At 41.9% G+C, this 23,900-nt stretch overlaps 1 protein-coding gene across 1 annotated transcript; it reads left to right on the top strand.

Annotated features, from left to right (window-relative positions):
• The first annotated feature begins 6,106 nt into the window (after positions 1–6,106).
• On the top strand, positions 6,107–23,601 carry LOC140453371 (uncharacterized). Its single transcript, XM_072547943.1, has 7 exons — positions 6,107–6,527; positions 7,536–7,662; positions 9,685–9,863; positions 11,291–11,460; positions 11,923–12,073; positions 15,300–15,421; positions 19,712–23,601. The coding sequence occupies exons 1-7, from the start codon at positions 6,485–6,487 to the stop codon at positions 20,807–20,809; spliced, it is 1,890 nt and encodes a 629-aa protein (XP_072404044.1). The 5' UTR covers positions 6,107–6,484; the 3' UTR covers positions 20,810–23,601.
• Positions 23,602–23,900: the final 299 nt, after the last annotated feature.

The raw sequence follows: 23,900 nt of genomic DNA, 5'->3' as shown, positions 1-23,900 counted from the left end.
TTACTGAAAGGCCTGAATAGAGTGGATATGGATAAGATGGTTACACTAATAGGAGAGACTAGGACCTGCAAGCACAGCCTAAGAGTAAAGGGATGACCCTTTAGAACAGACGATAAGAAATTTCTTCATCCAAAGGTTAGTGAAACTGTGGAACTCATTGCCACAGAAGGCTGTAGAGGCCACATCATTCTGAGTGTATTTAAGAAAGAGAGAGGTTGTTGATTTGTAAGGGAATCAAGGGTCAGAAGGAGTATGCAGTTGAGAAGCATCAGTCATAATCAAATGGTAGAGCCACTCAGAGGACCAAATCGCTGAAGTCTGCTGCTTTATCTTACGGTCTTTCAGGCTATTTTAAATACCGAAAGCTTATGCTTGTCGTCTTTTATCTGGAAGTGCAACACAAATTAGTTCTGATATGGTTGCAAACTGGACTTGACACAAAGTAAAGTCTTGGTAACACAGCGATCAGTATTGTCATGATGATATAAATGATAAGCGTATTGATTTATGATTTTCATTGGGCAATGTAATACCTGAGACTTGCATGGGCTGAAACTGTTGTAAAAGGAAACACAATCATTGACTTAAATACCTATATATGATGATGCAGAATTGCACTGACAGTCAATTTAGGATTGTCAGTTGGGCTCATAAGATGATGTAGCTGTGTATTACCGCTCAGTACGGTACCCTGTTCTTTTGCAGGCAGAAAAATGTCACATGTACTGTGCCTGTTTTAACTCAACAATATAGATGACAGCCATTCACTGGTTCACTTCTCAGGTCAATGTCCTGATCAGTCAGAGTTAACCATCAATCATTGTTAATTGATTGACTGCCCCGTGGCAATGTCTCTACCTTGATAAGAGAAAAAGATCCAAGCTCAAAGATGGTGAGGGGGGAGGGCTCCTGAACTGCAGCTCATCCACTCTGACTGCTTTTCTTCCTTCTCTTGCTTTTCTTTAGTTTTTCTTTTCTCTGTTTACCTTCTGGAGGGAATTTGGGCACGGACGTACCGGTGGCAGTGACTGGGACTCTGGCGGTCGAACACAAGGTGGCTGGTGTACCCAGACAGAACTCTGGTGGTAGGCAACATCACGGCTTCTTCAAGGTCTGGAAGCGAGTGCTTGTCATCTTTTATCGGGAAGTCACAGCAGGAGGTTTCCTTCAGAGATTTCATGAGGTCCATATTCAATGTTATGGAGTTGCTGTCTGCTCCAGCTCTCACCACCAGCTGGCCTGGGCTGCTTACTCCTCATTCTTACCAATCTGCCACTGCAGATGCCTCTGTCCATGACAGTATCGGTCAGAGCGACCACTGCACAGTCCTTGTGGAGATAAAGTTCCGCCTTCACATTGAGAATATCCTCCATCATGCCGTGTGGCACGATCACAGTGCCAAATGGGACAGGCTTTGAACAGATCTAGCAACTCAAGACTGGGTATCCATGGACACTGTGGGCCTTCAGCAGCAGCAGAATTGTACTCCAGCATAATCTGTAACCGCACAGATGCCAGACCTTGATGAATTCAAATCACTCAAAGTATATTCAGAATCAGTTGGAGACAGTGGATATTGAAAAGGCACAGCAGTGTGATAGAATACTTCCCACTCGCCTGGATTATCACAGTTCCCACAGCGCTCACAAAGCTTGACACCATCCACAACAAGTAGCCCAGTTAATTGACACCACATCGACAAGCATCCACCCTCTCCACCACTGACACTTGGTAGCAGTAATGTGTACGAGCTACAAGATGCATTCAGAAATTCACCGAAGATCCTCTGGTTGCACAATCAAAATCCCACAACCACTTCAATCTAGAAGGACAAGGGCAGCAGATACATGGAAATACCGCCATCTGCAAGTTCCCCTCTAAAGCCCTCACCATTCTGACTTAAAAAATATGTTACCATTCCTTCAGTGTTACTTGGAATTCCCTTCCGAAGGGCATTATGGATCTACCTATAGCACATGGGTTGCAGCAGTTCAAGAAGGCCACCACCACCTCCTCCTCCTCAACGGCAACGAGGGACAGGCTACAAATGGTGGTCCAGCCAGCAATGCCCACATCCCCTGAGTGAATGAAGAAAAAGTCAGAATCAGAGTATACTTGCCAGCTAATCAGCACTCTCCTCTCATACAATATCAATGTTGTTTTTCTTCTTGAATTGGTATTCTTGCAAAATGTCCTGCTGAGTGCAAGATGAAAAATATTGGCAAATATGACTTTGTTCAGCAATATGCAAATTCTGTATCGCCAAATAACAAGTCATTATTTTCTTGGGGTTACCATAGAATTGTCCAGCAAAGAAACATACTGACCGGACATCCTGAATTAATCCCTCCAAACCCTTCCTATTCATATATCCATCTGGATGCCTTTTGATTAGATTAGTCATAGAGTCATAGATAGAGATGTACAGCATGGAAACAGACCCTTTGGTCCAACCTGTCTATGCCAACCAGATATCCCAACTCAATCTAGTCCCACCTGCCAGCACCCGGCCCATATCCCTCCAAACCCTTCCTATTCATATAGCCATCCAAATGCCTCTTAAATGCTGCAATTGTACCAGCCTCCACCACTTCCTCTTGCAGCTCATTCCATACACGTACCACCCTCTGCGTGAAAAGGTTGCCCCTTAGGTCTCTTTTATATCTTTCCCCTCTCACCCGAAACCTACGCCTTCTAGTTCTGGATTCCCCCACCCCAGGGAAAAGACTTTGTCTATCCTATCCATGCCCCTCATAATTTTGTAAACTTCTATAAGGTCACCCTTCAACCGCCGATGCTCCAGGGAAAACAGACCCAGCCTGTTCAGCCTCTCCCCATAGCTCAAATCCTCCAACCCTGGCAATATCCTTGTAAAGTTTTTCTGAACCTTTTCAAGTTTCACAACATCTTTCTGATAGGAAGGAGACCAGAATTGCACACAGTATTCCAACAGTGGCCTAACCAATGTCGTGTACAGCCACAACATGGCATCCCAACTCCTGTACTCAGTACTCTGACCAATAAAGAAAAGCATACCAAATGCCTTCTTCACTATCCTACCTACCTGCGACTCCACTTTCAAGGAGCTATAAACTTGCACTCCAAGGTCTCTTTGTTCAGCAACACTCCCTAGGACCTTACCATTAAGTACATAAGCTAAAAATGTGTTGCTGAAAAAGCGCAGCAGGTCAGGCAGCATTCAAGGAGCAGGAGAATCGACGTTTTGGGTATGAGGCCTTCTTCAGGAATCCTGAAGAAGGGCTCATGCCCGAAACATCGATTCACCTGCTCCTTGGATGCTGCCTGACCTGCTGCGCTTTTCCAGCAACATATTTTCAGCTCTGATCTCCAGCATCTGCAGTCCTCATTTTCTCCATTTAGTGTATAAGTCCTGCTAAGATTTGCTTTCCCAAAATGCAGCACCTCGCATTTATCTGAATTAAACTCCATCTGCCACTTCTCAGCCCATTGGCCCATCTGATCAAGATCCTGTTTTAATCTAAGACAACCTTTGCTGTCCACTACACCTCCAATTTTGGTTTCATTTGCAAACTTACTAACTATACCTCTTATGCTCACATTCAAATCATTTATGTAAATGGCAAAAAGTAGAAGACCCAGCACTGATCCTTGTGGCACTCCACTGGTCACAGGCCTCCAGACTGAAAAACAACCCTCCACCATCACCCTCTGTCTTCTACCTTTGAGCCAGTTCTGTATCCAAATGGTGAGTTCTCCCTGTATTCCGTGAGATCTAACCTTGCTAATCAGTCTCCCATGGGGAACCTTGTTGAATGCCTTACTGAAGTCCATATAGATCACGTGTACCGCTCTGCCCTCATCAATCCTCTTTGTTACTTCTTTAAAAAGCTCAATCAAGTTTGTGAGACATGGTTTCCCATGTTCAAAGCCATGTTGACTATCCCTAATTAGTCCTTGCTTTTCCACATACATGTACATCCTGTCCCTCAGGATTCCCTCCAACAACCTGCCCACCACCGACGTTAGGCTCACTGGTCTATAGTTCCCTGGCTTGTCCTTACCACCCTTCTTAAACAGTGGCACTACGTTAGCCAACCTCCAGTCTTCCAGCATCTCACCTGTGACTATCGATGATACAAATATCTCAGCAAGAGGCCCAGCAATCACTTCCCTGGCTTCCCACAAAGCTATAGGGTACACCTGATCAGGTCCTGGGGATTTATCCACCTTTATGCGTTTCAAGACATCCAGCACTTCCTCCTCTGTAATCAGTAAATACTGATGCAAAATACTCATTTAGTATCTCCCCCATTTTCTGAGGCTCCATACAAAGACTGCCTTGCTGATTTTGAGGGGCCATATTCTCTCCCTCGTTATCCTTTTGTCCTTAATGTATTTGTAAAAACACTTTGGATTCTCCTTAATTCTATTTGCCAAAGCTATCTCATGTCCCCATTTTGCCCTCCTAATTTCCCTCTTAAGTATACTCCTACTTCCTTTATACTCTTCTAAGGATTCACTTGATCTATCCTGTCTGTACCTTATATACATCCTTCTTTTTCTCAACCAAACCCTCAATTTCTTTAGATGAGATTAGATTCCCTAAATGTGGAAACAAGCTCTTTGACTCAACCAGTCCACACCGGCCCTCCGAAGAGTAACCCACCCAGACCCATTTCCCTCTGACTAATGCATCTAGCACTATGGGCAATTTAGCGTGGCCAATTCACCTGACCTGCACATCTTTGGACTGTGGAAGGGAACCAAGCACCTGGAGGAAACCCACACAGATATGGGGAGAATGTGCAAACTTTTAAATGTTTTAATTGTGCGAGCCTCCACCACTTAGAGTCATAGAGTCATAGAGATGTACAGCATGGAAACAAACCCTTCGGTCTAACCTGTCCATGCCGACCAGATATCCCAACCCAATCCAGTCCCACCTGCCAGCACCCGGCCCATATCCCTCCAAACCCTTCCTATTCATAAATGTTGCAATTGTACCAGCCTCCAGCACACCCTCAGGTTGCATACACATACCACTCCCTGCATGGAAAAGTTGCCCCTTAGGTTCCTTTTATATTTTTCCCCCCTTTCACCTTTAACATATGCCATCTAGTTTTGGACTCCCCTATCCTGCCCTACCTTGTCTATTTATCCAATCCATGCCCCTCATCTTGTATAAGATCACCCCTCTGCCTCTGACACTCCAGAGAAAATAACCTCTTCAGCTTCTCCCTATAGCCCAAATCCTCCAATCCTGGCAACATCCTTGTCAATCTTTGTAAATTGTGTGGGCTCGGTGGATTAGCCACGCGAAATACAGGGTTACAAGGGCATGGGGAAGGGTTTGGGTGGAATGTGCTGCAGAAGGGTCGGTGTGGACTCGATGGGCTGAATTGCCAAATTCTATTATTTAACTCAAAACGTTATGATTGGCTACTTACCGCTGACAGTAACGATGAGTTAAGTGCATTTTAACCTGAGCGAGACCCGCCTCCTATTGTAAATAATTGAAACTTTTGCTGTGATAACCCAGGGGAGCCAGGTCACCCCCTTGTTACCTGATCTTAACAACGCCATTTCAACCAAGTTCAATGTTTCTGCTACCGAAAACTAACGTTTGCAAAACCTAAATTCTCATTTGTTAACGTTTACAAAGGATCAATTTTGACTGTACTTTCCTGAAATGAACGAATGTCAATTCCCCGGCTGCCTGCCTCCGTTCAAATTAAAGTCTTCCATTCTTATTTATCGTCTTATTTCTATGAAGCTGCTGGATTGCGTTACATACATAGGGTTTGAAAGTTCGACTAAAGTTAGGCTTCAGAGTGCTTGCTGACGAAATCCTCATCTAGCTAAGAGAAATGTACAGTAATTGAAACAGGGATTTCAACCTTTCTGTATTAATTTAGCATCTTAGTAAGAGCATTGTCAGATGTTACATGGTGCTTCAGACACTGTCCTCTGAGAATTATCCAAACCTTTGTTTCCGAATCGCAATGATCCCATGAGTAAAATCCTGCCAAGTGGATTTACCCCATGAGCCAAACGAATAGCTTGTTTCTATTGAAGAGGAAGGAGTTCCGAGACTATTGCATATTTCTTGTAAAGGGCGTATTACAGAGAAGGAAGTAATTCATTTTAATTCGAGTTCTGCTCCCGCCTCCGTGCGCCGTCCTTCCCCTTTTCATATCCTTGTGTTCTCCAGGTAAGGACTCAGCCAGGCGAAAGTCCATCCCCAACTCCTCTTCCTGCTGCCTCCGAGAGTGTGGAGGTGGCCTGTGCGTGTCCATTCAGTCCGGTTCAAGGTTCCAAGGGGGGGAGAGGCAAGTGCACAGTTTCATTTCAGGGGGAAAGCTTTGCAAATGCCACGAGGACGGTTCCATCTCTGGCTAGTTCCAGACTTGCTGCTGTGCAAAAAATGCGCTTCGACGAATGGAGCAGAACATTTAAAAGGAGCTGATCTTCTCACCTGCTGAAGTTAACGTTGGAGTGTAAAATGTGGCCCTGGGGGATCCTATTACACACCCTTTCATTTACTGGTGAGCGTCTTACATTTTAAAACATCCCGTGATAAACTTTATTCGTCATCTTATTTTAGGAGACTATTTAATGCAGTGTTTATTAGATCCGATTTTGTACATTTTCACTCGTGTCAATGTCCCGGTAAGTTTATCGATGTAACTGCGTGACAGAATTGAGTTTGTGAAGTTCATTCTTATAGGAATCCTGTGACTGAAGCGAATCTATCAAGGAGGAATCTTATGCTTTGTGAACATGAGAGGCAGTTATGTTTTTTGCTTATTATTGATTGAGTACATCCTAGAGAAATTTCATTCATGGAGTTACACTAACTCCTGATTTCTATTTTGTGTAAACTTGCTTCCTTTATTCTCAGAGGTTCCTTTTTGTGTGACTCAATGTAAAGACCTGTCTCTCTCTCTCTCTCTCTGTGTGGAAAAGTGAACCTGTGAACAGGTGACAAGCTGAGTCAGTCAGGCTGTTTCTCGGGATTACCCTGCAGGCTGAAGTCAGTTTAATTGGAAGTGGAATGGAGGCTGCCCTCTCCAGTAAACACAAAGTCCCATGGATGCTGGAAACTTGAAATAAAAATAGAAAGTGCTGGAGTAACTCAGCAGGTCTGGCAGCATTTCTGGGGAGAGAAATAAAGTTGATGTTTCAAGTTGAGTATGACTTTTCAGATCCTTACAGTGCTGAAGAAGTTAAACAGAACTCAAAATATTAAGTTGGTTTTTCTCCCTCCACAGATGCTGCTAGACCTGCTGAGTTTCTCTGGCATTTTTGGTTTTTGCTTCAGATTTCCAGCATCCTCAGGATTTTACCTTTAACCTTCACCCTGGCCTTGAGAGAAGCATTCTCCAGGGGGTTAAAGTACATTCATTCCAATTAAGTTAAGCTTCAGCACTTGGCAAACTTTAAACAATGTGGTTTCTTCTCTGAACTCCCAGAAAGGAGATGGAATTTTGGAACATTGAGTGATCTGAATTGGTTAAAACTCATGACCTTTTAAACTGTTTTGCCTTTTGTAGGGTCCTGCGCATTGATGATGTTGCCTAAACCAAGTGAGGTACAGTTTGATTCTGTCAACTTTAACAACACCCTTCGCTGGGCTCAGAAGGGATCTCCAGGAATTGTATATGACGTTGAGTATTGCATGTAAGTTCTGTTAACAACATATAGCAGCAAGACCAAGGAAGAGGAAATGCAAACAGCGGATTTGGACAGAGAACCTGAATACACTGAATTCCTGTATCTCATATGGCATCTTTTCCCCTCTTTAAAAATATATGATTTATATATTTCTTAATGCCCATTTGAAATGACATTAGGAGTAAATTACATTCCTCTCTGATCTAGCACACTGTTGTATTTCATTGACTAGTTCAGACTGCAGAGTACAGGCAGTACTGAAACCCTGCTTTATACATAACATAGTAGGAAATAGAAATGAGTGTAGGCTGTTCGGCCCCTTGAGCCTGCTCTATCATTCAATCGGACCAGTGGTTGATCCAACAGCCCTCACGTCCATTTTCCTTTTTTTCCCATAATCCTTGATTCCCCGTCTAATCAAAAGTCGATCCATCTCAGCCTTAAACATATACAAGGACTCTGCTCCCACATCTGTCTGTGGCAAGGGGTTCCAAAGACTCTCAACCCTCTGAAAGAAGAAACTCCTCCTCACCTTAGTCTTAAATTGGTGCCTTTTTTTTCTGAGACTGTGGCCACTGGCACTAGATTCTCCCATGAGGGGAAACATTCTCTCTGTATTTACCTTGGATTTTCTCCTTAAAAATCCAATATGTTTCAATGAGATCACCTCACATGCTTCTAAACTTCTAATTCCTCCCCCAATGCATACAGGTTTGATCTGCTGTTGAGTAAGATCATGATCTACTTCAAATCCACCTTCCAGCTCTCTCCCTACATTTCTTACAACCTAAAATTTATCAACCTTCATCTTGAATATGGACATTTACAGCACAGAGGAGGCTGTTTGGATCATTGTTGCAGTACCAGTCAACATGGTCCTGGGCCTCCCCATCGCCAGTCCCTAACCACCCGACACCTGGAGGAAGAATGCCTCCTATTCTGCCTTGAGACCCTCCAACCACACAGCACTAATGTGGAGTTCACCAGTTTTCTCATTTCCCCTCCCCCACCTTGTCCCAGTTCCAATCTTCCAACTCAGCACCACCCTCATGACCTGTCCTACCTGTCCATCTTCCTTCCCACCTATTCACTCCATCCTCCCCTCCAACCCATCACCATTACCCCCCTCTCCATCCACCTATTGCACTCTCAGCTACCTTCCCCCCCATCCCTACCCCACTCCCATTTATCTCACCAGCCCCTCGGCTCACAACTTCATTCCTGATGAAGGGTTTTTGCCCGAAATGTCGACTCTCCTGCTCCTCAAATGCTACCTGACTTGCTGTGCTTTTCCAGCACCACATTCTCGACAAAGATCTGACTATACCAACCCCGTTTTCCAGCTTCTGGCCCATAGCCCAGAGGCTGTGGCAATACAAATAAATAGTTTAATACTACTTAAATATATCAGTTTCAGACGCAACCACCCTTTCAGACCATGAGTTCCAGACCCCTACTACTCTCTGGGTGAAAAAAAACTACTTAACTCTCCTCCTAGCTTTCTCCCTCTTTCCTGAAATCTTTGCCCCCTGGTTAATGACAGCTTAACTGTTGGAAAACATACCCTTTCTATCTGTGCACAATCTATCAGGGCCGTTCTCAACCTTCGGTGCACCAAGGTAAATAACCTCAGCAGATCCAACCTTTCCTCATAACTTAGAGCGTCCAGCCCAGGCAGTATCCTGGTAAATCTCCTCTCTACCCGCTCAATTGAAATCACAGCCTTTCTATTATGTGGTGACTAGATTTGCATGCAGTACTCTAGTTGCGGCCTAACCAGTGTTTATACAGATCCAGCATAACCAGCACAATGAATTATGCTTAGGATTTAAAAGACTGCTTTGAACGTGAAAGTGTGGCCTGTCTGTGCAGTATATGTGGTTGATTTAGGTGGGTAGGAATTTCACATTTGTTAATTTAGCATTACAGAAGCCAAACAGATTTATGCCATTTATTGGAATAAGCAGTTTAGAATTGAGGGGAATAGGCTGGGTTTTTGCTTTCTAACACACTGCATTTTGTTTGCAGGTATGGGGAGAAAGTATGGAAAAATAAGCCTGAATGTCATCATATCACGGCCCACTATTGTGACTTAACAAATGAGATTGTGCAGGAGAATAATTGGTACTATGCAAGAGTGATGGCAATATCGAAAAATATCAATTCAAGCTGGTCCTTATCTGAAAGATTCTGTCCATTAGACAAGAGTGAGTATACAATCCTCATTGAGAGATTAGTAGCTTCAATCCTCTTCAACAGCATTTCATTAATCAGTGCTGAAGTAATAATTGGAATAAGGAACACACAAAAGCAGGAAATGTTTATTTAGCCATCAACCACCATTCAGCCACCATTAATATTTGCTCTCCCTGTTTTACTAACTTCATCAACACAGCATCCTGTCAGACAGTTATCTGCAGCAACATACCAAGGCTCATGCAACTACCTTAACTTGCCTACAGCATGAAAGCAGGCCACAACCCTTTCCAAACCCTGACCTCCAACAACATCAAGAGCAACAGGTACATGAGGACATCATCCCTTGCAAGTTCCCATCCAAGTGACTCACCATCCTGACTTAGAAACATATCTCCATTCCTTCAGTATCACTGGGTCAAAATCTGGGAACTCCCCTTCCTAACATCATTGAGATATACCTGCATCGGGTGGTCTGCAGCATACCAATTCATTCGGAATAAGTTAACATGGATAGTATATGCTACGATTCCTACATGCAGTGAATAAATATTGTCAGTCTGGAACCCTAAATATATTCAACCAAATTCTGAAATATCGATCCACCCAATATTCTCACAGTTGAACCCCGGCAGTCTGCTTCTCAAATTGCAACTTATTGCTTCATCCAACTACCTGAGAAACCTGTGCTCTATAGATTACTTGATAAACGCAGTCACTCCTTTCTAACCCAGTTTTAACACACAAACATATGACCTTGAGTAGGCCACTCAGCCCTGAAAGCAAGCTCTGCTAGCCATTAAGATCATGGCAGATCTGATTTTAAGCTCAACCCTACAGTCTTGCATATCCCAATAACATTTCAACCCCTTGGTAATCAAGAATCCATCTACCTCTGCCTTAAAACAAATTGTTTATTATATTTTCAACCATTTTGTTTGAGTTTTGAGCAAACTTAGTGGACATAGATAAATTTTTTAATATTCCCCCGCTCCAGTTGTAGAATATTTACAAATATCTTGTTTTCACTTGTTAGTTTAGGTGTAATTCAGCTAGCATTCAGAGTTGAAGTTAAATAGTCTGCTCATCTGTTTTGTCTCCTTAAAAACAAGGATTTTCTTGCAACTTATTAGTTTTGCTTGCATTTCATTACATTTTCAGCCCATAATGTAAAGCCTACATTCCTGGTATTCATCTCTGGAACTAAAACAGTAATAACTTATTCCCCAGTGCAAATGTGCCTTGTTTATAGTCTATAAACAAGGAAGCATTCTCTGATTTGATCAGTTTATTGGTCAGTTTCACTTGAATTCAAACTTATCAGTGGATGATCCATACTGTTGCCCTTTGGTGCTGGATCTTTCCATTCATGGATACCATATGCATTGTGCGTAATAAATATTTTTTGTTTTAATGTAAATTTCTCTGTCTTTCTCAGCTATTATTGGATCCCCAACAGTAGAGTACACAGCAGGTGACCGATTCATTATTATTCAGGTGCAGCCACCACATGTGCCACCCAAAGATGGAATGCAACGTTCTATCAAGGACATTTTTCCCATTATTAACTATCGAGTGCAGCTCAACCAATCACAAACAAATAAAATGGTAAAGTATGGTGCCATTTTAGTCAAACAGCAATGTTAATAGATGGCAGATAATTTAAGATAATCAGTGAGTTAGGTCAGGTGGACAGTGAAAGCCTTTTTCCTCGGATGGTGATGGCTAGCACGAGGGGGGGCTTAGTTTCAAATTGAGGGGTAATCGATATAGGACAGAGGTCAGAGGTCAGAGGTAGTTTCTTTACTCAGAGAGTAGTATGGGCATGGAATGGACTGCCTGCAACAGTTGTAGACTCACTAACTTTACTGGCATTTAAATGGTCATTGGATAGACGTATGGGCGAGAATGGATTAGTGTAGGTTAGATGGGCTTCAGATTGGTTCCATAGAGCGGCGTAACATCGAGGGCTGAAGGGCCTGTTACTGCGCTGTAATGTTCTATGTTCTATGTTCTCTGGCCTGCTGATAATCTGGGTGTGCATTGAAATGTCTTTTTATTATTTTTCAGGTATTTTTTGCATCAAGTGAAAGCTTTTATTTCAAAATCGAATCTTTAGAGCCCAATATTAACTACTGTGCAAAAGTGCAACTTAGCTTAAAACAGGGAATTTTCTTAAAAATGAGTCAACCAGCCAATTTCTGCGTCCGAACTTTGCAAGGTGAGAATGTTTGTGGAAGGATTGTGTGTGAGTTACACTTCATCTTCTCCTTTAAAACACAAAGTGTTGTTTTAAATATACCTTTGAAATGTTCTGTCTGTGTGCAGGCCAGTTGCCAATCTGTTGCAGCTCGACAAAGAGGTGACAGGAGCTTTGTTGCTAAGGTCCTGATTCAAATCACGATTTTAATCAACGTGGGTCAGAAATGTTATGACACACATCTGGGGCAGGAGGGACTGAAATCAAACCTTTTGATACACAAGACACAAAATATGGTGGTAAAGCAAAGATAACAGGAATCGCCATGGAGAGACTTCAATCAATTTCTAATCCACCACCTTATCCCAGTTCAGTCAGGATCTTACTGGAGTCCTGAATAAGTTCCCAATTTGTGTAAGTTTCCTGCATTAGATGGAGCATCTCATCTGCCTGTGTTTCATAGAAACATAAAATCCCTAAAGTGTGGAAGCAGGCCATTTAACCCATCAAGTCTATAAAGCCCCTTCAAAGACCATCCCACCCAGACCCACACCATCCAACCCTATCCCTGTAACCCTGCACTTCCCATGGCTAACCCACCTAGCCTGCATATCCCTGGACACCATGAGCAATGTCAGCATGACCAGTCCACCTAACCTGCACATCTTTGGATTGTGGGAGGAAACCAGAGCACCTTGGAGGAAACCCGTACAGACACAGGGAGGATGCACATACTCAGACAGTTGCCTGAAGGTGGAATCATAACTGGATCCCTGGTGCTGTGAGGCAGCAGTGCTAACCATTTAGAATCAGAAATTGGGAGAAGGGATTTAATGAAACAGCTTTTCATTTACACTGTTTGAGAAAGGTGGTAAGGACAAGCCAGGGAACTATAGACCGGTGAGCTTGACATGCTGGTGGGCAAGTTGTTGGATAGAATCCTAAGGGACAGGATTTACATATGTATGGAAAGGCAAGGACTGATGAAGGATAGTCAGGATGTCTTTGTGCATGGGAAATCATGTCTCACTAACTTGATTGAGTTTTTTGAAGAAGTACAATTGCAGCATTTAAAAGGCATTTGGATGGCTATATGAATAGGAAGGGTTTGGAGGGATATGGGCCAGGTGCTAGCAGGTGGGACTCGATTGGGTTGGGATATCTGGTCAGCATGGACAAAATGGGCCGAAGGATCTGTTTCTGTGCTGTACATCTCTAAGTAATGAAGAGGATTGATGAGGGCAGAGTGATGGACATGACCCACATGGGCTTCATTAAGGTGTTCAACAAAGTTCCCCTTGTGAGACTTGTTAGGAGGGTTAGATCTCATGGAATACAAGGGAAAGTAGCCATTTGGATACAGAACTGGCTCAAAGGTAGAAGACAGAGGGTGCTGGTGGAAGATTGCTTTGCAGTCTGGAGGGCTGTGACCAGTAGTGTGTCACAAGAATCAGTGTTGGGTCCATGACTTTTCATCATTTATATAAATGTTTTGGATATTAACAAAGCAGGTTTGGTTTGTAAGTTTGCAGATGACACCAGAATTGGAGGTGTAGTGGACAGCGAAGAAGGTTACCTCAGAGTACAACGAGTTCTTGATCAGATGGGCCAATGGACTGAGAAGTGGCAGATGGAGTTTAATTCAGATAAATGCGAGGTGCTACATTTTGGAAAGGCAAATCTTAGCAGGACTTATACACTTAATGGTAAGGTCCTAGGGAGTGTTGCTGAACAAAAAGACCTTGAATTGCAGGTTCATAGCTCCTTGAAAGTAGAGTCGCAGGTAGATAGGATAGTAAAGAAGGCGTTTGGTATGCTTTCCTTTATTGGTCAGAGTATTGAGTACAGGAGTTGAGAGGTCATATTGCAGCAGTACAGGATATTGGTTAGGCCACTTTTGGAATATTGTGTGCAATTCTGGTCTCCTTCCTATCAGAATGATGTGAAACATGAAATGACTCAGAAAAGGTTTACAAGAATGTTGCCAGGGTTGGAGAGTTTAAACAAAAGGGAGAGGTTGAATAGGCTGGGGCTGTTTTCCCTGGAGCGTCGGAGGCTGAGAGGTGACCTTATAGAGGTTTACAAAATTATGAGAGACATGGATAGGATAAATAGATAAGATCTTTTCCCTGGGTTGGGGGGCATACGTTTAGGGTGAAAGAGGAAAGATTTAAAAGTCATCTGAGGGGCAACATTTTCATGCAGAAGGTGGTGTGTGTATGGAATAAGCTACCAGAGAAAGTGGTGGAGGCTAGTACAATTACAACATTTAAAAGGCAATTGAATGGGTGTATGGACGAGTTGGACCGAAGGGTCTGTTTCTGTGCTGTACATCCTGTGCTGTACATCCCTTTGACTCTAATGGATAGGAAGGGTTTAGAGGGATATGGGCCAAGTGCTGGCAAATGGGACTAGATTAGTTTGGGATATCTGGTCAGCATGGATGAGTTGGACTGAAGGATCTGTTTCCATACTGTACATCTCTATGACTCTATGACTGTATAACTCTATGCTCTATGACTGTATGGCTGAATGATTGTATGACTACATGTCAAATTCCGAAGTGGAACTGATATAAGAAATGAATGTTGCAGTAGCAGCGCCAATTTCTCATTTTATCTGGATTCTGCAGTCCCTTTAGAGGAGTTGTTAAACACTTGAAAGAGACACAGTGGAAATGGGGATGAGTCAAGTGACTTTGATGAGCCTCTGTTTATTGAGGGAACACACCATAAAGACCACAAGAAATACGATCAGGAGGAGGCCATTTGGCCCCTTGAGCCTGCTCTGCCATTCAGTGAGATCATTGCTGATCCAATATTCCTCACATCCACGTTTTTGCCCTTTCCCTGTAGTCCTTGATTCCCCAATCAGTCAAGAATCTATTTATCTCAGCTTTAACCACATGATGGACCGAGATCTGTCCCTTGCCACTTTATGTGTTTCAGTGGAGAAGGACTCTTCCCCATCGAAAACTTGAAAACATGATAAAAATTAAAATTGATTGGAAAGGTATGGGAAAGAAGCCAATTGTACTCTCTTAATAAAATGCAATAAATTCAAGATCCATGCAGGTGAAGTTATAAACTGTCGAACAGATCAATTTTAAATCTCTTCCCAGAGCTGTGTGAATTTTTTTTGCTTTTCACTGAAGGAGCAAATCATCGACTGGATGAATGGACACATTGAATTTGCAAAATAGCTTCCTGTGTTGCAGAAATTCATTAAGTTTATTTTATTTTTGCAGAAAGAACACTGACCATCATTCTCTTAGTGACATTTGTGTCGTTTGGAATAATAATCACTGGGATATTTAGCTGTGTGGCATCCTGTTACATAAAGCACCATAGAACATTGCCTCAGTCTTTGGTATGTTCAGTTTATTTTTATCTAGATCTGACCAGTGTTTTTGTACTCTGGAAATAGTGACATGATAACATGGGGAAGTGGAGGAGACCATCAATTCCTTAGGGAGAAAATGAGAACTGCAGATGCTGGAGATCAGAGTCAAGAGTGTGGTGCTGGAAAAACGCAGCCGGTCAGACAGCATCTGAGGAACAGGGTAAATCAATGTTTCGGGCATAAACTCCTGATGAAGAGCTTATGCTTGAACCATCGATTCTCCTGCTGTTCGGACGCTGCCTAACCATCAATTCCTCAGGCTTGTTCCATCATTCAAAACGATCCTGGTTGTTCAGCATCATTTAACCAACTTTACTCCAGAGATAATGTCTTTCTAATACCTACTGATCTCAGTAGGGAAGGTTTCACTTGTCTTCACATTCACAGCTGCTTAGACGTTGCGTTCTAAATTTCCACCACCCTTTGTATGAAAAAATGTTTCCTGATTTCACTCACGAATGGTCTCCTTCTAAGTTCAAAACCGTTTCTTTATCCACATGATATGGGCATCATTGGCTGGGCCAGCATTTATTGCACATCCCTAATTGCCCTTGAGAAGGTGTTGGTGAGTTGCCTTTGTGAATTGCTACAGTCCCCAGCCTTTAGGGACACCCACATTATGTTCCCCAGAGGATGCCGTTTCTTTGTATCCACCCTATCAAACCTTTTATAACTTTAAACACCACAATTGGATCACCCATCAACACATATGTTAGTTATATTTGAAAGGATAGCCTTCTTGGACTCTAGCAGGAGTGATTATTTCCCAGCCTTTTGAATTCAGTGAAAGGATTTCCCACACCAGGATCAGGAAGATCTGAATTAGGTGCAGGATTACATTCACAATCCAACATAACATTTAATCGTAAAAAGCCAATAGATATCCTTTTATAGACATATAAATTGTTTGAACCACATCTCAGGTTCCAGACCATTTCAAAAGTACTCTAATTTTATCCTACTGAATGCAAAAGGAAAGAGGTTTCAATAAATAAGTACAATTAATACCAGGATGAGCTCATGAGCTATGGTTCAAGGTTAAACTAATTCCATTCTTTGAACAATAAATGGCTGAATTCTAACAGCCACCTGAAACACTCATCACCATTTTCCTATTACAATCTGTCATCTGTTGAATATCTTCACAGTTAAATCTTGCTATTTTAGTCATCTTACAGGATTGTGCATTTAGTATAAATTGCCCAGAAAGTTTTGATGAATAAAATATAAAGAGTTCTCAGGTATGTATTAGCCTTGGAAGGAGTACGATGTCAGTTTAAATTGCGGGAGAAACTCAGCAGGTCTGGCAGATTTGTGCAGAGAAGAACAGAGTTAATGTTTCAAGTCGAATATGCCTCTTCTTCAGAACTGTGATGAAGATACCGGTCACCCTGCGATAGAAAGCATGTTATTATACTGAAAGGCTACAAAAAAGATTGACAAGAGACTGGATGTTTTGAGTGATAAAGAGAGGCTGGATAAGCTGGGACTTTTTCCCTGGTGTGTAGGAGACTGAGAGGCAACCCTATGGAGGTTTATACAATCATGAAAGGCATTAATTAGGCCTTATTTGGAATGCTATGTCCGCTTAGAACATAGAACATTACAGCACAGTACAGGCCCTTCAGCCCTTGATGTTGCACCGACCTGTGGAACCAAACTGAAGCCCATCTAACCTGCACTATTCCATTATCGTCCATTTGTTTATCCAATGACCACTTAAATCCCCTTAAATTTGACAAGTCATCTTCTGTTGCAGGCAGTGCATTCCACACCCCTAGTACTCTCTGAGTGAAGAAACTACCTCTGACATCTGTCCTATACCTATCACACCTCAATTTAAAGCTATATTCCCTGGTGCTAGCCTTTACCATCCAAGGAAAAAGGCTCTCCCTGTCCACCCTATTCTAACCCTCTGATGATCTTACATTTCTCAATTAAGTCATCTCTCAACCTTCTTCTCTCTAACGAAAACAGCCTCAAGTCCCTCAGCCTTTCCTTCTAAGACCTTCCGTCCATAGCAGGCAACATCCTAGTAAATCTCCTCTCAACCCTTTCCAAAGCTTCCACATCTTTCCTATAATGCGGTGACCAGAAATGTACGCAATCCTCCAAGTGCGGCCGCACCGGAGCTTTGTACAGCTGCAGCATGGCCTCATGGCTCCGAAACTCAATCACTCCACCAATAAAGGCTAACACACTGTATGCCTTCTTAACAACCCTATCTACCTGGGTGGCAACTTTCAGGGATCTATGTACATGGACACCGAGATCTCTCTGCTCATCTACACTACCAAGAACCAGCACCACTAATTCAGTATTTGGTTTTCAGCATCTGCAGTCATTGCTTTTACACTACCAAGAATGTGACCATTAGTTCAGTACTCTTTATTCCTGTTGCTCCTTCCAAAGTGAATCACCTCAGATTTTTCTGCATTTGCCACCTCTCAGCCCAGCTCTGCAGCTTATCTATGTCCCTCTATGACCTGCATCATCCTTCCGCATTCTCCACAACTCCACCACAAATTTATTAATACACCCTCGTCCGGGTCATTTATAAAATGACAAATAGCTGTGGTCCCAAAACAGATCCTTGTGGGACACCACTAGTAACTGGACTCCAGGATGAGCATTTCCCATCAAACACTACCCTCTCTCTTCTTTCAATTAGCCAATTTCTGATCCAAACCGCTAAATCACCCACAATCCTATGCCTCCGTATTTTGTGCAATAGCCTACTGTGGGGATACCTTATCAAATGCCTTGCTGAAATCCATATACACCACATCCACCACTTTACCCTCATCTGCCTGTTTGGTCATCTTCTCAAATAACTCAATAAGGTTTGTGAGGCACGACTAACCCTTCACAAAACCATGTTGACTATCCCTAATCAACTTATTCCTTTCGAGATGATTATAAATCCTATCTCTGATAATCCTTTCCAACACTTTATCCACGACTGAAGTAAGGCACACTGGTCTATAATTATCAGGGTTTCCTCTACTCCCCTTCTTGAACAAGGAGACAACATTTGCTATCCTCCAGTCTTCTGGCACTATTCCTGTAGACAGTGACGATATAAAAAAGACTATGCAATCTCCTCCTTGGCTTCCCAGAGAATCCTAGGATAAATCCTTTCCAGCCCAGAGGACGTATTTTCACACTTTGCAGAATTGTTAACACTTCCTCCTCCATCCGATCTAGTAGCCCGTACCTCAGTATTCCCCTTGACAACATTGTCTTTTTCCAGTGTGAATACTGGCAAAAAATATTCATTTAGCACTTCCCCTATCTCCTCGGACTTTATGCATCACTTCCTACTACTGCTCTCCCTTCTCTAAGAAAGATGTTGTTAAATTTGAAAGGGTTCAGAAAAGATTGCCAGGGTTGGAGGCTGAATAGGCTGGGGTTATTTTCCCTGGAGCATCAGAGGCTGAGGGGTGACTTTATAGAGGTTTATAAGATCATGAGGGGCATGGATAGGGTAAATAGACAAGGTCTTTTCCCCAGAGTAGGGCAATCCAAAACTAGAGGGCCTAAGTTTAAGCTGAGAGGGAAAAGATATAAAAGGAACCTAAGGGGCAATGTTTTTACACAGAGGCTGATGTGTGTATGGAATAAGCTGCCAGAGGAAGAGGTGGAGGCTGGTACAATTACAATATTTAAAAGGCATCTGGATGGGTACATGAATAGGAATGGTTTAGGAGGGATATGAGCGAACCACAGGCAAATGGGATTAGTTCAGTTTAGGAGATCTGGTCGGCTTGGACAAGTTGGGCCTAAGGGCCTGTTTCCATGCTGTATGACTCTATGACTGTGATCTACTGCATTTCTCCAGCATTCTTGGTGTTTGTTTCAGATTTCCAGCATCTGCAGTATCTTGCTTCTATACAATGTTCCTCCCGCCACCCCCTCTTGCAGGCTGCAGTTTGCAGAATTAGTTGCTTTATTTTGTTCTTGGTCCAATGTCAGCATTTAGACAATGAACAAAGCTAATCCATGCTCTTGCACTGAGAGCCACTTATGTGACAGCTATGCTGCTCCTTCTAAACTCCAAGATTTGGTGTCACAGGTTTCCAGCAGAGAATATTACAGAACCAGAAGAAAGCATTGCTTTCGACAAGACATCATGTTCTGCAGGAACTTCTCCAGCATAACATTTCTCACAAATATTTGCCTACTGAACTACATTTTTCGAAACTATCAAGGGATATCCAGTTAACGTTACTTCATTTGTATTTGTCTTAATTACAGAATTTAGATCACATCCTCTCACAGAAGTGTGCCTTCCTGAAACAACCTCCACCAACATTACAGCTGGCCACTAGTTATAAGAAAGAATCATTTCGATTTGAGCAAGTTGTTCATCTGGATGAAATAAATCTTTTGAAGTATGACTCTAATGAAATGGAAGAAGTTATGAAAACAAAGCAGCACAACTTGATAACCCAGCCCAATTCCTACGCACCACAAAGTCATACCAGAATAATGAAGGCAAACCGCCCAAGCGCCACTGATTGTGAAATTCAAAATAATTCTTCCTCCAAGCCAACTGATGCTGGATGTTGTGCACCATATTGTCCCCAGGTTACTGTCAGGCTGTCAAACAGTACATGTTCCAGTCAGAATAGCTCCCAGGCGCTGACTCCAAATTATGCTACAATTGTACACTTGACACCTCAGAGTTCAGCCAAATTAAACACCGATTCAGCAATATGCAGTGCGCAGAATGTGTCTGTAAAGGCTTTACAGACAATGAATGAAGACACTGTTTATAAAAATAAGGAACTAATGTTCCAAAATGGTCAAGAATTAGAAATGCAGAAATTAAAAGTAAAGGAGGAGAAGCCATCATTTGTCTCATTGCTTCACAACAAACAACGATCATATCAAACTAAACAGAAGGAGATCCAGCCACTGGAAATACCATTGCTGCTTTCATTGAAAGATGAAAATCAAATCAACCTACCATTTTTCAAAAATGGACAATCAAACAACAGCCAGTCATTTTTATCATTGGTAAACAACAATGTAGATGTTCTGTGTTTGCCCTCTGACAGAATGGATGATCAACCAATAAAGGTTTCTTTAACAGACATGTTACAAACTGACCTGAAAGATGAACAAGTAACAAAGACTAACCCGTTGGAGAATGACACATTCACTGCAGAGCTCCTTGTCAATCCTGAATGGGACGTTGGATACAAAGGGCATCTTTTGACATACCATTCATCAAAGAGGGAAGGCCAAAAAACAGATGCATCATTTTTACAAGCATTACAAACAAATGCTATGATGGAAGGTTGTAAATTTCTTGATGACTGGGAAATCCAGGTTCACATGGATGATTAGGTACCCTTATATGGAGTTCTGATCATGTATAAATACAGAAAATAGTGAAACTCAGCTGATAGGGCAGCATCAGTGGAGAGACAAAGAGTTTAAGGGGCATGATCTTCCTTCTTTTGGTTTCATACGATCCAGTTGGAAGTGTTGTCTATAGATGAGCTATTTTTCAACTGTATGAAATATATTTGGACCAATAGGATTCCTGCTGCTAAGCAGAACGAGGAACCGATCTTTCATTTCCTGCCCCAGTTCAGCCAACTCCAGATTTAAATTTCTGGTGGCAAAGAAATATGCCTCCCATGGGTGACAACTCTTTACCCCTTACTCCCCAGACAGGGATTCTTGTCTTAGAACACAAATTACATTCAGCTGTAAACCATTCCTCTGGATGTCCATTACCAGCCCAAGAGTGTATTCATCCAGTTAACCCAGACAGGGGATGCTCTGGGCCTCAGGAATTTTCTTTTATTCTTTCACGGGGTGCAAACCTTGCTGACAAGCCCAGCGCCTGTGCCCTGGTCACCTGGTTACCCTTGAATTGCTCAATCATTTCAGAGTCAGTATAGTCACACATAGGCCACAAAGAGTAAGTAAGGATGGCATTCTTCCTTCCCTACAGGGCATTAGGAAACCAGATGCGTTTTTGTCAGAATCTGTCAGATCACTTTGTGAGACAAGTTTAGTAATTGGATATGAATCGTGCCCAGCCTTTCTGACAGGGTTTGAACCCATGTCTCCAGAGCAGTAGCTTAGCAGCTGGATGACAATTCCAGTGAATTGGCACTAGGCTACGTCTCCCTCAAATGCAGTGTGCAGTCTGATCTTTCATATAGCACAGCCTCAGGCTCCCACTCTGCAATGAGTTAATATGGAGGCCTCAATAATTCGAGGTAAAATCATCCTGTCCTTTCATATTAACTTTATTATAATGTGACAGTCTTTGAACAAACTTTCTGGTTGCTTTTAGAAATGTTTTCATCATTATTTATTATCTGTTATTACATTTGTGGAAGATATTGTCTAATGTATAATTTGCTTTTTTCATTTATAAAATCTTGAGCGCTTCATTTTTTGATGGAGTTTTATGCACCCATTCCTGTTAGTATGTCTTATACTGACATTTCATTTGTGAGATCTGTAAAGACTTGCTACACCACAACCATCTTTCGTAAGACTGGTCCATTTCACTAGTGAAGAAGCATGACTTACAAATGATCAAACAAAAGTTACCATCGGCCATCTAATAACGTGAAGGAGGGATGTTTCAGAGCTTTTGTACACTACATCGATCTGTAACACAGGTTCAGAGAGAGCAAAGAAATTTTAGAATCCATATTCATACTCGTTTGTCTGTCTCTCTCTCTCTAGTTTCTGATTTTAGCAGAGGTTCTGATTTGTCCATCAATGGGGCAATTGCGAAAGATAAATTTTTCAAAGCTCCAGATGCAAAAAACAATCACAGAACAAACCAGACAAGAAGAAATATCGAAATGGAAACAAATTGGCTCCATTTCAGGAGCTGTATTGCTGGGGCATATCATATAATTGTCATCTCCCCATTCACATTAAAGGTGTTAGGAGAGTGGTAAATAAATACAGGGAAGAATGCATTCCCTTCATAATGCATCAGGGAAATGTCCCATCTTGTACTGTGTAATTTTTCATGTTTTCAAGTATGGAGGGTAAAGTTCAATGTGAGAGACACATTGGAACAGATGCAGGAACATGTAGAAAGACACGTTGGAACAGATTACCTTCTCAATATTCCTCGCATTCATTGCCTTTTACATTCAGGTTCACCCTCAGAGTAATTGAGATTTTAAGTTCAAGAACAGACCATTTGTTCCAACGTGCCTGTGCTGGCCATTTTTACTCATTGGATAATGCAATCATGCAAATTGTTTTGTTACAGCAAAGTTCTTACATAAGCAAAATGTTCCACAGCATCAGTAATATTAATGTAAAATAACCATCTCTTTAATATTGTGAAGTTGTGGGAATCCATAATTCATATTGCCACCCAGTTTCAAATATTATCAGTCTTGTAACAAGCATATTTATGATATTGCAAGTTAGCATCTGCATAAATTCAAAGGCAAACTAGAAAATTCCAGATGGTGGAAATCTGAACTAAAAACAAATACCGGAAATTTTCAGCAGGTCTGGCAGTATCTGGAGAGGAGATTAAGCGGAGTGAACTTTCAGGTTGATGACCTGCCATCATTTGAAAAGTTCTAAAGGGTCACTGGACCTGAAACGCTAATTCTGATTTCCCTCCAGATATGCTGCCAGACCTGCTGAGTTTTTCCATCAATTTCGGGTTTTGATTCATCTTTTTTGTTTGTTTTAAGGCTCAGAGCATCTTGCTTTACCTTCACCTCTGTCAGTAAGTTAATGGCCTCGAAATTAAATGCAAAACATGTCAGAGAAACTCAGTAGGTCTGGCAGTATCTGTGGAGAGAAAACCTGAATTAACATTTCAAGATTTTATATGATATCTTCCGAAGATTTGCAGACCTGAAGAAGTCTTTTCAGGTTTAAAATGTTAATTCTGTTATTCTCTCCACAGAAGCTGCCAGACCTACTGATCTTCTCCCATATTTTCTGTTTTGATTCAAAATTTCCAGCGTATGTGGTACTTTTACCTGAATGACCTCAGAATGTTGAGCTTGAAAGTTTATTTTTATTATCATACTATGCATTTAGAAAACTCTGACGTGGATAAATGTAATTTTGTGGTGAAAGCTTTTTGCACGTATCTGATCAATTGAAATTTATATCTCCAGAATGAATAAAAACACTCTCCAAATTCCGCCTTTTCCTTTGAACTCTCAAAAATGTAGTCAAACAGAAGATGCTGAAAATAATGAGCAAGTATCGATAGAGAGATAAATAGTTTTCAGAGCAGTGTTGTCTTTATCAGAATGACAGCACAAACATGCCTGAGTCTAAATGTGGGTTTTCGGTCTGAAATTGTTCCTTTTTCTATTGTGCTGTCAATAAGATGCAAAAGGCATCTTCTGTCATTTTATATCAAGTTTAAATGCATTACAATGAAGGAAGAAACATTGTATTAAAGTGTGAGCTAGATTCC

Source organism: Chiloscyllium punctatum, chromosome 27 (genome assembly GCF_047496795.1).
Source record: "Chiloscyllium punctatum isolate Juve2018m chromosome 27, sChiPun1.3, whole genome shotgun sequence".
NCBI lineage: Eukaryota > Metazoa > Chordata > Chondrichthyes > Orectolobiformes > Hemiscylliidae > Chiloscyllium > Chiloscyllium punctatum.
Note: the sequence above shows the minus strand (reverse complement) of the source record. Positions and strands in the feature narration are given on the sequence as shown.

What these genes read in the sequence shown, in the direction of transcription:
- LOC140453371 (XM_072547943.1), top strand. Translation starts at nt 6,485, where the DNA reads ATGTGGCCCTGGGGGATCCTATTACACACCCTTTCATTTACTG. An exon ending in ACACACCCTTTCATTTACTG is followed by an intron (nt 6,528 to 7,535) that starts GTGAGCGTCTTA and finishes TGCCTTTTGTAG; the next exon opens with GGTCCTGCGCATTGATGATG. An exon ending in AATCACAAACAAATAAAATG is followed by an intron (nt 11,461 to 11,922) that starts GTAAAGTATGGT and finishes ATTATTTTTCAG; the next exon opens with GTATTTTTTGCATCAAGTGA.